General features: G+C 36.1%; 1 protein-coding gene across 1 annotated transcript; it reads left to right on the top strand.

Annotated features, from left to right (window-relative positions):
* Window positions 1-246: 246 nt before the first annotated feature.
* LOC109057826 (non-homologous end joining factor IFFO1-like) lies at window positions 247-17,295 on the top strand. The gene is made up of 9 exons (XM_042740743.1): window positions 247-1,578; window positions 5,843-5,903; window positions 6,121-6,216; window positions 8,475-8,615; window positions 9,540-9,727; window positions 9,837-9,957; window positions 11,938-12,027; window positions 12,347-12,477; window positions 13,334-17,295. The coding sequence occupies exons 1-9, from the start codon at window positions 596-598 to the stop codon at window positions 13,416-13,418; spliced, it is 1,896 nt and encodes a 631-aa protein (XP_042596677.1). The 5' UTR covers window positions 247-595; the 3' UTR covers window positions 13,419-17,295.
* The last annotated feature ends 276 nt before the right edge of the window (window positions 17,296-17,571 follow it).

The raw sequence follows: 17,571 nt of genomic DNA, 5'->3' as shown, positions 1-17,571 counted from the left end.
TGATGCATGAGGTAATATCTTTTTACCGTAAGTACCATTCTTGGACAAACACACAGGGGGAAAAGCAAACGCAGAGCTGTTATTCGCCTTCGAACATTGATAGATTATATATAAAGATAATTATGGGCAAAGTCATCTACCAAATATTATTTTGCGCCACTGGAATATTCAAGTAAACAGACACAAGCTGAGAGCTACTGCTGATATTACGGTAGATTCCGCACTGAAGCGCTGCAGAGAGACTCGAGAGCGCAAGTGTATTAAGCTTTGCAGCCAGAGCAGAAACAAGACATTCGTTTGGACCTATTTTTAAATGTATTTCGCTGACGTTAGTAGTTATAATATCCTTTGCTTGTTTGACTAAGGGTTTTGCATGCTTTTGTAGTTAGTCCATATTTTGCTCTTCTATCGGTTGCTGCAGTCTCCATCAGCGTCTTACTCAGCATTTAGGCTACGCGCAAGCTGTAATACTCTTAACTCGTTACATAAGGCTTTAACGACTTAAATGTGGACATCGCCTTGTTTTTGGGTCGCCAAACACCACCTGTGAAATCAAGCCGTTAATTATTTCGAAAGTCATACATAGCTGGTGTTCATGCCCGATCTGCAGCGCTTCAGTTTTCCGCACCGTAGCATGAATCCTCCTTTTCATCAGCATCAGCAGCAGCAGCACCAGCAGCATCAGAATCCAGAAGGACCCGGTCATCCCGATTCTCCCTCCGGTTTGCTCCCCGAGGCAGCTGTCCTCGGAGCTCCTGACCCTTCCTCGTTTTTCCTCGGAGAGCAACCCGGCCCACAAACCGCACTTGACCTTACAGCATCCTCTTATCTGCACTTCAGTCCATCGCTCCACTGGTCCCAACCTCCTCCACCTACAGCCATGGCATTGAGGAACGACCTGGGATCCAATATAAGCGTCCTGAAGACCCTCAATCTGCGCTTCCGATGCTTTCTGGCTAAAGTGCATGAGCTGGAGAGACGCAATAAGATATTGGAGTTACAGCTTCAGCAGGCTTTAGACAGCAGTAACAAGGGTGGATGCGTGGAGGATGGAAACACCAGAGAAATTGGTGTGCAGACTGGGTTTATTGGACCTATCGCTGTCCGGCCTGGGTCTTTGTCCTTTCAAAACACCAATAACTCTGCTCAAAGACCCACTACGTTGTTTATGCCTTCTCTTACGACAGTCCTCAAGCTTGAGCCCAATAAAGCTGACGGTGAGAGCACAACTGACCCAAACACTTACAGGAACCCAAACATCACGGTTAGTCTCGCAACACCCACCACCGAACCCGCCTCGGCCAACACCAACAACTCCAATAATGCACTGCATGTGAGCAGCGTTGGCACCGGGATGTCTCCCAACCCTCCTCCTCGCTTCCTGCCGGGCACTATCTGGTCCTACAATCACACCCGTAAACTGGGAAGCGGATCTGAGACGCGGGTCACCAGTCCTGGAGTGTCGTGGGTCCACCCGGATGGCGTGGGAGTCCAGATAGACACCATCACCCCAGAGATCAGAGCACTTTACAATGTCCTGGCCAAAATCAAAAGGGAGCGGGATGAGTACAAGCGAAGGTGAATATGGGGAATATAGATGCTTTTTATGGCTAAATGTTTGTTAATAAGAAAGAGGTTTCTGTTTTGGGCCCTTATGACAGATCTCTGCTGCAAAGCATCCTGCTTTTCAGGAGTGTTTCGAGAATCATGATGGATTTGAGAGTCATGATTGCTACCAGTTTGAATGACCTCCTGAGATCTAGAAACTGTTTTGTGTGTTTCTTGTTGATGTATGACATAATTAGGGATGTTCAAATTCTAGTTGATACTGATGAGGTGATAATAATTTGATGTTGTGGCTGAAAACTGATAATTAGACAATATTAATTTGGTATAAATAAAAATAAATAAATGAAATAAAACACCAAAAACAAAAAGTGAATTTATGCATCACAACATTATCCTGTACAATATGAAAAAAGGATAATCATTTTCAGATTTGCTAAAGATATAATTTAATAGTGTTATTAAATTATTAGTGTTTTTGAAGATTAGCATTTAGTAAGTGTTAGATAATGGCAAAGGTAATGTACACAACCGTTCAAAAGTTCTCAACTAAACGTTGAAAATATGACATGCAACTTTTAATTCAAACCTTGAAATGAAAATAATGTTTTAGAATTGTGGGGGAAAAATAATAATGTAAATGTACAAGAATGATATTTAAAAATAATAATATAATAATAATAGTAGTAATAATAATGATGATGATACTACTATTACTACTACTAATAATATAATAATAGTAATAATAATAATGTTTAATAATATTTATGTCTTGGTTACTAATAAGCACATTTGTCACAATGATTATGTGAACTCTTAAAATAAAATATTAATAATAATGAAAAAACATAAAATATCAGATGTTCTTGCTTCCATTGAAGCTGCTCTTTGAATAATTTTCTAATCATGCTGGAAAAACACAAACACAAATGTATGAAGTTCATGCAGCTTGAGAACTGCTGTCATTAAATACCAGATACTCTTTTAAATTCACTCAATTAGGAAATTGTCTTTGCTTGATAATTTTTAAAAAATATATTAAATTAGCATTTTCGCTATAGAGGATTTTTAGAGAGACTTTTTAACCCCATTATATATATATATATATATATATATATATATATATATATATATATTATATATATATATATATATATATATATATATATATATATATATATATATACCCTGCAGGTGTTCAAAGTGGTCATAAGAGTGGAATCTGTAAAAAAAAAAAAAAAAAAAAAAGAGAGAATGAGTTGTGACTTGCAGCATTTTTGGAATAAAATAGAGCATAAATAATTTTCCTCATCTGCTGTTAATCATGTGCAGAGACATGAAGTAGGGCCTATATTTCTAGTGGCTGCTTTAGGTAATTGAATCAAACTGAGGTTATTGCAAAATGCATGGGATAAATGTGCTCTTAGTAAAACTGTGAAGGTGATATAGGAGGATTTTAGGAAGGGTGGAGACAGATGCACTTACAGTAACATTATACCCAAGGCTTTTATTAATATCCCCGAGCTAGAGTTGAACATGAGAAGCAAACGCAAGGAAGATCATATGTACAGAATGTAGAAGATAAGAATCAGCTGGAGGGGAAATAATGGTCATGTTTCTCATAAATGGTGGTATTCAGTCATTCTCACAGTTCTTTATGTCCAGACCTGCAGCAGCCAAAGCGCCTGCACATTCCACCTGCTGTCAGTCACGTATAGCAGCTTTATTTAGGGCTGAGCGGACTGTTAGTTCGCAAACTCATTACTGTCTGTTGACTCATCAGGACAGGTAAAAAACACTGTTGAAAAGCAGAAAAGTCATTTGGGTTCTCTGTCCTAAACCCATCAGCTTCATAACAGATGTTATCTTACATCTCTCCGTTTGACTCCTTCACCATTTGCTCTGGTTTCAGCTCTTCTCAGACTTTCATTTCTCTGTTTATTTTCTGTTTTGGCATTCTTATTTAGTAAGTGTTCTTTTGCTGTCTCATCCTTGAAAGGGTTTTTCTATCTATCTATGATATAGATTAAAAAATACATATATAACATTTTAGCTTTTTTAAAGAACCATAATTTCAATCACACAGATTCAAAATGTACTATAATATATATAATATATTTTATTTATATTTTAATTATATTTACTGTAATAATTTTGTTCAAAATGTTTTCACTAAATGAACACAATATTTATTTATTTATTTATTTATTTATTTGTTAAATTTTTTTAAAATAAATCTTTTAAGATGACCAAGGATGCATTTTATGATTAAAAATACAGTAAATATTTTTATTGAAATACTGTGGAATGGTATAAGAATTTAATATCACTGTTGTCTATTTGAATATATTTTAAATGTAATTTATTTCTGTGATGGCAAAGCTGAGTTTTCAGCTTCCATTGCTTAAATCTTTAGTGTTCTTTCAAAAATCAATCCACTGTAATATGATTTGTTGCTTAAGAAACATTTCTTCTTATTATTAGTGTTTAAAACTGTGCTGCTTAATTTTATTTTATTTTATTTTATTTTATTTTATTTCAGGATTCTATAAATATAATGTACTACAGAAAAATAAAAAGTACTTATAGGAAGTTCAAAAGAACAGCATTTATTTCAAATAGAAATCCTATGTGACATTATAAATGACATTATACTGTCTCCTTTGATCAATTGTTTTGATCAGTTTTGCTGAATAAAAGTAATCATTTTAAACTTTTGAACACTATGAGGCCAACATTATGTAGACACCCTTTTCTAAAAACTGAATGCTTCATTGAAATTCAGCTTTGTTGCAACAGTTTGTGTTCCAAAACAACCTGTGCAGGAAAGTCCATAAAGAAATTGTTGACCAAGTCTGTTGTGACATAGTATCCTAATTAAACACCTTTGGGATGAATTGGAACTGCAAATCAGGTCCCTTCACTCAACATCAGTACCTAACCTCCCTGATGCTCTTTTGTCTTCTTAAACATTTAATTTAAAAAGTGTGGCAAACAGTATTAATCCCCTCTTTGCTGCTGTAACAGCTTCCTCTCTTCAGAGACGGATTTACACTAGATGTTGAAACAGGGATGCCGGGATTTGCTTCTATTCAAACCGGAGAGCATCAGGGGTGGCATTTGTTTCATTTAGGCTGCTCCATTACAGCCACGGCATCCAGCAGCAGTGATCTATGTTATATCTGCATTGCAGTACATACACAAGGACTCAGAGAAGCTGCAGAGAAGCACCCTCTCTCTCTCTCTCTCTCTCTCTCTCTCTCTCTCTGTCTGTCTCTCCTCTCCTCGCTCCTGTTATCTGTCATTCCTCTCTGTAATTGTATGTTTGCACCTTGAATTGGCAGTAATGGACGGCTTCAAACTAACCTTGCAGTCCAGTGAGGATGTTTAATAATATAGAGGCTGCTGCAATGCTCTGAATGTTAAATAGCTTTACATAAGAACAGGGCTTGTTTGGTTCCACCTCATTGCACTATACTACTGCACTGGACAATATTACTGTTGAACAGCCACACAGTAAATTACTGTAGGGCTGACTGGGCTGATGGATCAGTTAAAAGGACTGAATGGATGCAGTCATTGCACTTAAGTGGAGCTATAGCATACTCAGAGAAATAAAAACACTTGCACATGAAGATCACTGTTTTCTTCTGTAGGACCAATATTTGTTTTGCAGTTGCTTCTTCCTGCTTTATAAGACCTTCCAAACAACATTAAATTGTATTTCATTGATATTGACTTTATATAGCATTAAAAGATTAGGTTAGTTTTCAAAAAAGTGAGACTTTGGCCATCGTTTACTCGTTTTCTTATGTGGAACATAAAAGAAGAAATTTTGAAGAATTTACTGGTTGCACTTTTCCAAACAGTTACAGTGAATAGAGGCTGGAGCATTTACGCTCAAATAAGGATGTAAAATCACCGTAAAAGTATACTAAAAGTGAGCCATATGACTTGTGTACTATATTCCAAGCCTTGTCAAGTTATAGTTTTGTGTGAGAAACATACTGAGTCATCTTTTAGATTAATTGAACCAATTGAATTAGTTAAGGGAGTCAGACCAGCCGATTCACTGATAGATTTGACTTTAAGTTTTAGTTGATTTCTCAAGCAAAGCTAACGTGTGGTTTCAAAAGGCTTTAAATATATATTGCCAAGTCTTACTGACCACTTTTTTTAACAAGTTGTTAGCTAGTTAAATAAATGACATTTTAAAGTTCCTGTCGTTGGGACAAACTATGCTGTTGGTTCTGATGTTCTGGTTTTCTGCTCTCAGATGGGAAGAGGAATACACCATGAGAATGGACATGGAACAGAGAATGAATGATCTACAGGAGGTGAGGAACACTTTTTCATGTGCACTTATAACAAGTGCTGTCTACAACACTCGACTTCATTTCATTTCTGTTTTAATTTTCTAGAATAATGTGAAAAACACAGTCTTCAAATATTTGCACATTCGAAAACATTGATTTTTTTCAAAGAAAATGTCTGTGTGTTTGTATAGAAATGTAATTGTTTATTAATAATGATTATGTATATGCATTTGTGTAGGACCTACAGGAGAGTGAGGTGTGTCAGGATGAGCTGGCCCTCAAGGTGCAACAGCTGAAAGCTGAACTTGTGCTCTTTAAAGGACTCATGAGTAATGTGAGTATGAGAAGCAAAACACACTCTCAGTACACTCAAACACAGCATACAGGACAGGAAATTATCATCCAAAATTAAAATGATATCATTTACTCAGCCTCATGTCATCCTGATGCTGCCTTGAAAAAAAAGAAAAAAAAAAAGAAGTGTCTTTAATTGTATTGAATGTGCACTTGCAGTGTACTTCAGTTCTATTTAAAGTATATAAATAACTAATATAAGACCTGTACTTACAGATAATATAATATTAATGAAATAGAATGCCACTTAAGGTGCAATTTCATGAGTTTTTCAATAATGTCAATAATTAAAAGATTTATTTAGAGTACTTTTTAAAATTAATACATTTTAATAATATTTTATCATGCAATTAAAAATTACAAGAGAAAACAAAAGAAGATATCTTAAAAAATGTTGGTAACCAAATCTTCCATAGTGTTTTTTTTCCATACTATGGAAGGCAGTGGCTACCGTCAACTGTTTGGTTACCAACATCATTTTTGAGTGAACTATTCCTTTAGTATATGTGACCCTGGACCACAAAACCAGTCTAAAGTGTCAATCTTTTGAAATTGAGATTTATACATTATCTGAAAGCTGAATAAATAAGCTTTTCATTGATGTATGGTTTGTTAAGATCGGACAATATTTGGCTGAGATACAACTATTTGAAAATCTGGAATCTGAGGGTGCAAAAAAAATCAAAATACTGAGAAAAATCACCTTTGAACTTGTCTAAATGAATTCTTAACAATGCATATTACTAATCAAAAATTTTTTTGATAGTAATATGCATTGTTATTGATATATTTACAGTAGGAAATTTACAAAATATCTTCATGGAGCATGATCCTTACTTCGATAATTCGATAATTTTGACCCAAACAATGTTTTTTTGGCTTTTGCTAAAAATATACCCCAGCGACTTAATGAATTTTATTTGTGAACTTATGTTTGGCTATTCTTTTTACTTTTAACACATTTTGAATCATTCAGTCATCAAAGCTTGGTAAATATTGGTCACAGACACTGAGATTTACTCACTAAAAACTCCCACATATCAGGTTTTCAGACCATTTCAAGTCTTATTTTGTGTATGACTTGTTTACTCTTACACAAGAGGCGTGATTTATTGCATGAACCAATCACAGCCAAACATAACCAGTCATATCGCGAGGCATTGCCTCCTCTCACGTGACTTTTCCCCATTCATTCTCAGATACCCCCAGCAAACTCACTCCCGTTTGTTGGTCTGTTAAAACTCAATGAGCTCATATTAAATAAATAAATAAATTACATATAAAGAGGTACTTAACTCCTACTTAAGTGGGTTAAAAAGCACTCAAAAATCTAATTGCATTTAATATAAATGTAATTCATAACACATTTTCTCGTTTTCTGAAACATTACATTCAGTTCATACTTAAGAAGCATTTGTTTAAAGTATATTATTTCTGTAATAAGTAATCTTTTTAAATGTATGCTAAAGTGCACTTCTTTTTCACAAGGCCTGTTTGTGCTTTTCCATGCAATGAATGTAAATGTGTACTAGGTAAAGGGTGTCAAGATCACACTGGTTGACCAGCACTAAAAGCAGCTCTAACCAGCACAAACTAGCATGGAGTCTAAGCTGTTTTTCATGCCATTTAATTAAATGGCATTGCTCATGTAGAGTTTAAATCAACAATCACACACACTCAGGGGTTTGTTTCTGACAAGCCCATGAACAATATGTGCTTTCATAGCACTCACATTTTTCGAGACCAGCCAGTCGTCACATTTTCTGGAGAAATGAATGTGCTTTGTGCCTTTGTTCACATAAATGCTCACACACAAACACATGTGCCAAGTACATGTAGAATTTCCCACCTCTATACTTTCCGCAATTAGCACTTATTTAAATCTTTGAATGCGTTTCATGGAATTTATTATCTGAAAATGAGACATTACCCTCCTTTGTATCAGCTACTTTTCCCAGAAATGATTGATCACAGAGTTCAAAGAGTTAAAAATAGCTTGTTTTGTGAATGAGTTTAATACTCACATGTTATTCACCGCAAATCTAAGGACGATACAGACATCACAGTTCGCCTCACTGTGTGCCACAATAGACGTGCCACTGCGGTTTCAGTTTCATATCGTCTGGATCTCCAGTGCCTTGAATGCTAAACAGAATACCCAGAAATTAGTTATTAGTTATCTAATTACTCTTGCTTCGAATGACACACATAAACCCACACAAATCTGCTCACGTACAGAACCTGTCAGAGCTGGACAGTAAGATCCAGGAGAAGGCCATGAAAGTGGACATGGACATCTGCAGACGCATTGACATCACAGCTCGCCTGTGTGATGTCGCCCAACAAAGAAACTTTGAAGATCCAATCAAGATCTTTAAGGTATTCAGAAACTCACACTTCTGCAGCTCCGTTTTTTCAATTGTTATTGTTATACTACATGTTTAATCTCTCTATAGTTGATCTTTGTCTGAACACTGACATTTTTTGGTGTTTTCAAATAAAAAAAAACCTTACAAGAAGAAAATGACAAAATTTTATAATATTTGAGAGATGTGAGGCTTTGAGAATGCAAAATTACTATTAAACTAAAAATTTTCAAACTGATGTAACTGCCCAAATATTATATAATTATATATTATATATTTTATATAAATATAATAATAAATATATATTATCTATATATATTTTTTTTACTTTATTTATTTATTTTTATTTTTATACACATCTTATATTTCTTCTTATTCTTTATTTCACATATTCTGAACTGTATGTCATGAAAGTATGTATATTATCACCCAACTCTAATCTGCTGAAAATCTAAGACATCGAAATATTAAGATATTGTAAACATTGTCATTTTGGTCTTCTATGAAGCTGCTTTGAAACAATGCACTCTGTGTAAAGAACAGTGACTTGTTTTCAGCACAAATCTAACCAATTTTAAGGAGGTTTATGCTTAATACAAGACCGATTTAATGCCTGATGCTTCTCAAGTAAATGTAAGGTTTTCAGTTTCAATCTTATTACTGGAAAACAAGCCAAAATGATCTTCTGCAGTCTTATCTTGTAATTCATACGACACCCCAGCCCCCTCTCTGTCACTGACTCAGCTGCTGTGAGTTTCTGCTGACGCCTGCTATAATGTCTGAGAATCAAAAAACTGATGTCTATTGCACTATTGGTTAAAGAGGGGAGCGGTCCAACCTATAAATCATTTTGCATGTTTGTTTCAGTACTACACTGGGTCAAAAATGTCAAGGCTATGAAATGGCCTAACCCTCTCTCTTTCCCTTGCCATCTAAGGTTCCCAGCCCTCAGAACGCCAACACCTCTCGTGCCCGTAAACAAGCCTCACAACCTGCCAATGGCAGCGAGACAGATGAGCCAGTCAGCACGTCTGAGAGTGATGGAGGTGGTGCTCGAGAGGATGAAGTGTGCACTCCTTCAACCCTCCAGATCAATGAAGAGATGCAGAGAATGTTGACCCAACTGTGAGCCATTGAAAATGCATTGCAACGTTTGCCCATAGCTGGGGTTCCTAACTGTTCTTTTTACAGTCTGTTTATAACTAATGTAATGACTTAACCGTGTCTTTGCCAGGCGTGAGTGTGAGTTTGAGGATGACTGTGACTCTCTGGCTTGGGAAGAGACCGAGGAAACGCTCCTTCTGTGGGAGGATTTCCCAGGATGCACTTTAACAGCTGACACCAGTCAGGGGGAGGTTAGTGCACTGCATTCTGGATTCATTCTGGTTTATATGTGGTTGAAATACTGGTCTTGTTATTTCTTACTAGTTCCTTTTTTAGTAAATGTTTACGTACATTAAAGCGTCCATATCATAAAATTTATTTTTTAAACTTTTTGCCTAACTTATTTTTGGCACTAAAATGCAGTGCCGATCCTAGACTTCTGGGGGCCCTAAACGCAACACTGTGTAGGTGGGGGGGCAGTGGTGGCGGGGCGAGTTATGAATGCATGAAACGCCTTTGTCCGTGTTCACTCCATCTCGAATCGCGCTCCCGGAAAGTGCTTGAGAAACAGTGTCTCTTCCGCGGCTCGTTACGCTTTCAACTTTTTTTTTTTTCTCGAGTAAGACACTGTATGACATTCACGTTACATGATTTGACTGATTTTTACGTAGAAAGGGTGACAGCACACTGCATTGATAGAAATGACATAAGCGGGTTTCATAACCGCTGGCCAAATTCAAAAACGAAAATTAAATCATCTTTGAGAGCAAGGGGGCCCCCTGGTGTTTCGGGGGCCCTGCGCAGCTTACGTACTTTGCATATAGGGAGGATCGGCTCTGCTAAAATGTGACATAATTTTTTAAATGAACATTTTCCAGGACTAAAAATGAAACAGGTTGTTTCTGCTACAGTAATTTTAACACTTTTATGCAAATGACCTCTGTTATGATTAGCTTACTTCTTTGAATGTGAAATAAAAATGCTAGCGAGACCAATATAATTGGCATTGGCCCATTTTTCAATAACAGCCTTCTGTGCAAAGACAAAACAAAATAGAAACTCTTAGTAATGAATATTCTGTTAGGTCAGGCACAAAAATAACTGTGTCCACGCATTTTCAACGCTAATTCTTCACTGCGCGTCTTTAGCAAAACCCGATAGTACTATTTTTAACTTTGCGCTGGCACAAGCTGTTAGTAAAACTGGCCCCAAGAATCTTACTGTTGCACCTATTAAATATTCTTGGATTTTGTTGATGTTTACTTTTTAGTATTCATCTAAATTTATTCATTCATATCTTGTCTTTCAGTATGAGTGACATAAAAATCTTTATATCAAGATAAATTGAGAAGCAAAATGAAAAAAGCCTTTTGACAGAAATCTAGTTTTATGAGGTTTATAAAAAACATTTGCTGAAAGAAAAAGAAACTTAAAAGCTTATTAATTAAGCTTTTTATACAATGTTAATTAAGCATAAACCTACAATTTTGTTGTATTTATATAAAAACAAAACTAAAATGTTTGTATTTTATCATTTTGTTTTATACAAAAACAAGTTATGTAGTGTGTAGTTTCTCTCTTTTTTAAAAAGGTACATTTTGCTTTCCTTTTTCATCTCTCTCCCAGCATTATGCTCTGCTTTATATCATAATTAATATCTTTCCCATGTGTTTTTTTTCCCCTGACACTCTTGTCATTTCCACCAGACCATTACATTTCCTCAGACACTTCCTCTCCCTCTGTCTCTCTTTCTTTTTCATTAATTTCTTAATGTTTGTGGTGAACTGCTGGGTATTGCTTCATCTCTCAAGGTTGGCAGCTCTTACAGAAGCCAGGCAGTGGCAGCTTCAAATAGACTCAGATTCACATGCTCACTCAGTGTCCAAAGGAGAATAGGATTCTGGTCATCGAGTCATGGGGTTCGCTCATAGGACACATGCAAACACACACACACTGCTCATATTTAGGTCAGGGTACTCAGTCCAGTTTGCTGGGGGGCGGTTCAATACTAAACATTACTGACATTAGTTAATGCGATGTTGGCTGGAAGTGTGTTGCGTTTCATGGAAAGCTCAAAGGATTCAAAGTGTTTCGAGTTTTCCATCAGCGGGGTCATTAATCTAGTATTTTATTTTCCCTCTGGTAAAATCTGATCTGCTGGTGAGTGCTTATGCTTCAGCATGAGATAATGTGTCTGTGGCCTTTCTCTCTCTTTCTATCTGTCTGAGCAGGAGGAGTGCTTGGAAAAGGTGATTAAGGACACTGAATGTCTTTTTAAGTCCAGGGAGAAAGAATACCAGGAGACTATAGACCAGATAGAGGTGAGAAGTTTAACCAGCATTTTACTTTACATTCATGCTTTTTCTTCATTCTTTTGATTCTGATTGACTGATTGCAGTATTATGTAAAGTCAGCTGATCATTATCACAAAATAAACCCTTCGTTTTTTGAAAAACATCCAGTCAGGGATGCAGCACAGTACTTTATCTCACAGTCATAAATCCTCTATTTTATGTACATGTTATTATATTACTATTTTCTTGTAATTTATACTGGATGTTAAGTGCAAAGTGAATAAATGTGCTTAGAAATGTATAGCAGCCCATTAGCCCAGTCTTTATGAAGTATGTTTGTTTGTAGTTGGAACTGGCCACAGCAAAGTCGGACATGAACCGTCATCTTCATGAGTACATGGAGATGTGCAGTATGAAGAGAGGACTGGATGTGCAGATGGAAACCTGCAGGAGACTCATCACTCAGAGTGGAAACAAGTATGCAAACATCCACAAACATACATTGGATTTTGACACTTAAAACTGTTAGCATGGTTGTTCTTAACCCTGGGTTATCTTGTTCATAACGTATCCTGGTTTTGAGATTTCACACTGTACCTTTATAAACCATGGATTTACATTTTTATTTGCATATTTATGAAGTCAGCAACATTGATTGGGCAAATATAGCATGCAAGTAGCATTTAGCCTGTTTTACCCATCTGTGTAGATGTTGCCACGTTGATCCATTTATGTCTTAAAGGGATAGTTCACCTAGAATTTAAAATTTACTTGCCCTGATGTTGTTCCCGACCCATATGATTTTCTTTTTAAACTTAAAAGAAGATATTTTGAGAAATGTCTCTGTGGTTTTTATCCATACAGTGGAAGTCAATGCTCACCAAAACTGTTTGCTTGACTTACTAACATTCTTCAAAATATCTTGTTCCACAGAAGAAATAAAAATGTCATTTTTAGGTGAACTGTCGCTTCAAGTGTTGTGAAATGTACAGCAAAAATCACTCCAATTAAAACATTACTATTCATATACTATTTTCATCATATTCATCACAACTATAATGATAATACTACAGAGGAACGGTATCATTGGAATCCCTTTCATTTATTCTCAGCTGATAAAAAATAAAAACATTGACAATCAGAGTCTATCCTGCTTTAAGACGTTGATCATTTAAAGTTGCAAACGACATAACTGCAGCATGCTTATAATAAACAGAATGTTATTATGGATATAGGTGTGGATGCTTATTAGCGGTGTAATAACTCTACTGTTTCTTACAGCATAGGAAAAGTATATTTTGTTGATTTTTCTGTCTCTTTTCCCACCATACAGTAAATCCACTTCTTCTATACCTGGAGGTGGTACAGATGCAAACGGAGAAACAGAGAGGGATAAAACCGAGGAAGGAGGAAGATAATGAAGCCATCAGATCTGAAGAAGGTGTTTGAAAGAAGAAGAAAAAGTGCCCCTCATCTCTTCATGTCTGCCTTCATCAGCCCTTCTCATGTTTTTGCAGTCTATCCAGTCACTGCCTCTTGTGGTGGTAAATGGAATTACACTGTGTGTGCTCGGTGGCCAAAAGTGAACATGTATTGTGACTACGTTATGTCTAAATTTTTCCCCTATGGTTGTGCAGAGCAGCTTTACTGTTTTCACACCCACATAATCTTAAAAGACGAGTCCTGACAACATTCATTGAGCCCATCCACCGGCAGGTATCGATCATGTTTTCCGATCCGATGGCCAAATGTCTGAGTCATCATATTTTTTAGCACCGAATAGAGAATCGCTGAGAATAGGTAGAGAATCACTGACAGTGTTTTCACAAAGTTTCCATTTCCTAGAGACTCCGAGGGGACATTTGCTCTCTTATTGTTGCCGCATGTACTGTTACGTGCCGCTGTAAGCCGTGGGTCAATAGGTGTGTTGTGCTTCCTGTCTGAGCTGATGTAAATACTGGGCTGTTAATGCTACTGAAGGGTGGAGGTGATTGTAGCCTGCACGTCCTCCATCTTTGTGCTCAAATTCACACAAAACATATGACATCTCATGCTAACGGTATCTGCTTCGGAGTCTGGGTTGTATTTGCTCTCTGAATAATGAACGCTTTGACTTCCTGTATTGCGGGTGGAAAACATGAGTGATGGGTGAGGTCAGATGAGTGAGATTTGAGGATGTTATGGCTCGGAGTAGATGTCAGAGCGTTACGCATGTTCACTTCTGTTATTTCCTTTTTACTTTTCCCCTCCTTTTTCTTCTTTGAGATCAGCGATATTGAGTCTCTTTCTCATTTCAGAAAAGTGAATTTCATGAAAATGCTGTATATGTAATGCTGCTGTAGATGTGAGACCTGCTTTAGTCCATGCAATATCTAGGATTTCAAAGGTCTTTCTATTTTGGATGGTAAAATTCTTCCAGTGCAGTTCACCTTTGGTGTTTTTCTGTTTCGTAGACCTTGCTGGTGCCTCTGATGGCTGAGATTGATGCAAAAATCTGTTTGTTTGTTGGTCTGACCAGTTGTTTTCATTGGGATCAGTCTTGTAGTCCAGACTAAGAGTGAAGTCCTTTAGAGCAAATGATATGCATGATAGTTGTCTCCTTGATCCTTGGGACTTTTTAAGAGTATCCTATCTTGTTACAATAGATAGGTCTACCAGTGGACCTTTAGAAAGTGAGATCCTGATAGGTTAAACTCACCAATGAAGGATCTTACTAAAGACATGTTTGACAAACGTATGATCTTACAAACAGCAGGATCTTATGCCTCAAGAGTTTAAAAAAGATCCTTGTGACTGTTTCTTGTAGTCCCAAGTTGATATCTCAAAGTTGCGACTTTATTTTACATAATTGCAAGGTTATAGCTATCATTTGCGAGTTTGTTTCTCGTAATTACAACCTGATGTTTTGCAGTTGTGACTTTATTTCACATAACTGCAACCCTATACCTACATTTGCAGCTTTATGTCTCACAATTGCAACTTTTTTCTTTTTTTTCAGTTTTTATCTCACAAATGTGAGTTTGTATCTCATGAAGACACATTTCTTTTAACTTTGACATATCTCACAGTGACTTTGTTACTTGTCATTGCGACTTTCAGTCTCACAAATTACAACTTAATTTTTTGTTCATTTTCTAGTGACTTAATAGCTTATGATTTGATATTGTTTCTTGTGATTTTGACTTAATACCTCAAAGTTGTGGCTTTGTTTTTCATAATTGCAACTTAGTTTATTGTAATTGTGACTTTATATTTAATAACATTGTTTTTTTGTCATTTTGACTTTATATCTCATAATTGCGACTTTATATTTAATGACATTGTTTTCGTGGTGACTTTTTTTTACTCTAACGTAGAAAGGGGGAATATTTGGAGACTGGTTTTTTGTATGCATCCTGCAAATTAAGATTTGTTGAACTATATTGAGTGTGAGATCTTGATGGGTTTGATCTATTGGATTAGACCTGTTAGAGATGTAAAAATCCCATGAAATAGTTTATGAATAAATACAAATTTTCTTTTGTACCCACCTAAAAGAGTGAGATCCTAATGGGTTAGATTCACAGGAGAATGATCTTTCTTGAGTAATATATCATGCAAATTCATGTAATCTGATTCTAGTCTAAAGTTCTCAAGAACCTCACATGATTTGTAATAATCAGCTCTTTTTTTGGTAGAGCACGCTCTAATTCTAATCAAACGCCCACAGCGACCAATACAGTAGTTCCAGAAGAAACTGACAAACCGACTTCTGGTTGGCTTTGTTGGTCTTTCATATCTGTAGTCAAATATGTATTCTGCGTGTAAACCACAGCTTGAATTCAAGAATAGAGATTAAAACTCTTTGAAAGAGACATTTCGAGTGCCAAATGTGAAATAAAACAGTCAGGAAAGACACTTCACACAGTGAAAATGAAAAGCATTAATAAACATATTACAGTACATATCACTTTCTATGATGAGCCAGAACAGAATTGAATTTTTTTAACATTATGTTACGTACCATCCTCAGGTTGTTTTTCTTTTTATCTTGTTCTATTTTTTGCATACTGACTGATGAACAACGCTTTGTGTCTGCCTTAGGTTTTTCCCTCGGATCACTGTGAAGTTCTGTAGGGGTTTTGCAGATTCATTGTAATTTTATTTCTATCAACAAGTCATTTATTTAATTTAAAAACAATGTTCTAAACAGTGTGTGAAAATTTCTGTTTGATTGAAAAAAAAAAAGAAAACAGCCCAGAAAAATAAAAGATGCGCTTGATGATTAATTAAAATGTTACAATTTGATATTGAGGAAAAGACTTTGTTTATCTGTGAACTAAATATTGCATTTCTGCTGCCAATAAGAAGTGCTGTAAATGGCTGAGCCATTGTTCATTCACAGATTTTTTTTTTTTTAGTTAAGTTTTTTGTTGTTGCACAGCACTGAGCTGAACTACGTGTGTAAGATATGTATGCATGTGTAAATGTATGGAGTGAGCACTCCGGGTTTCTGCAATGAGTAACTGGTTATTTTCTACAGCAATTTACTTGTTGTTTGTTGCTATATGACCTTAAAACAAAAGTATTTTACAAGAATTCTGTAAACAATTCCATAACCACAAATCCGGTCTTGTATGAAATGACAATAGTAGACAGTCAGGAAAATGACTCATTGGAACTTGACTGAATGAAGGGCTTTTGGATATTTCAAATTTGCAACGGCTACAAACAATAAGTAAATTGCACACAATATCTTCACCAAAAAAATAACAGAATTTGAAAAGAAAAAAAAATAAATAAAGTGCTTGCACTGTATGAATGCAATGATGCTGTAACCTAGAAGAGACAAAGGAAGAGTTGTGTCCGCTCAAACGCTGGCTATGCAAGCAAGTCCTGAACCTTAACAAGAGAATTACAACATTTGAAATGATCACTTGGGACGTCAGAGTCATTCCTAGCATTTTCGTGTCATTCTGTAATATCTCAGGAATGATTCGTGTTCCTACTGTGGAATCGTAGGGATGTTTCTATTTTAGGGACCTCCAAGGGTTCTCTTTACATTTGCACATGTGCCACTGTGGTTGTGGGGATCAGATGACCAGGACCCACCTGAGCATCCAAGGGGAGGAAAAGGACCCCGACTGCAAAAATGGCGCATGTGCATTTTGATTTAAAGAGGAACAGGACTATATGTATATATAAATATGTATGTATGTAACCCAAAGCAGAACAAGAACTGCTGGCTTCACTGCAAGTGTACAGAAATACTGGAGCTTTAAAAAGATTTCAGAATAAAGGTTACTGCTGAACACACACACTGCGAGGAGTGGAGTTTTTGTGTCATAGTGAGTGCTTTTTTTCTTCATTCTATAGGTCATTTTTTCCTCTAAGTATCTGTTTTTCTGTCAGACTGTTACGCACTTACTTGCTTAATAAGGTAGTACTGGAAAAAAAGTGACAAAGAAATGGCATAAATTGAAAAGACATTTAAGATCAAAGCCACAGACATTTGTGCGAGTTGACCTTTTGTCTTTAGCTGCTTCATGACGATGGTTTTAGGTCTGGGAACGTAACATTTAAAATGAGTTT

This window comes from Cyprinus carpio, chromosome B16 (genome assembly GCF_018340385.1).
Source record: "Cyprinus carpio isolate SPL01 chromosome B16, ASM1834038v1, whole genome shotgun sequence".
In the NCBI taxonomy this organism is placed as follows: domain Eukaryota; kingdom Metazoa; phylum Chordata; class Actinopteri; order Cypriniformes; family Cyprinidae; genus Cyprinus; species Cyprinus carpio.
This window is presented reverse-complemented; position numbering and strand designations above follow the sequence as displayed.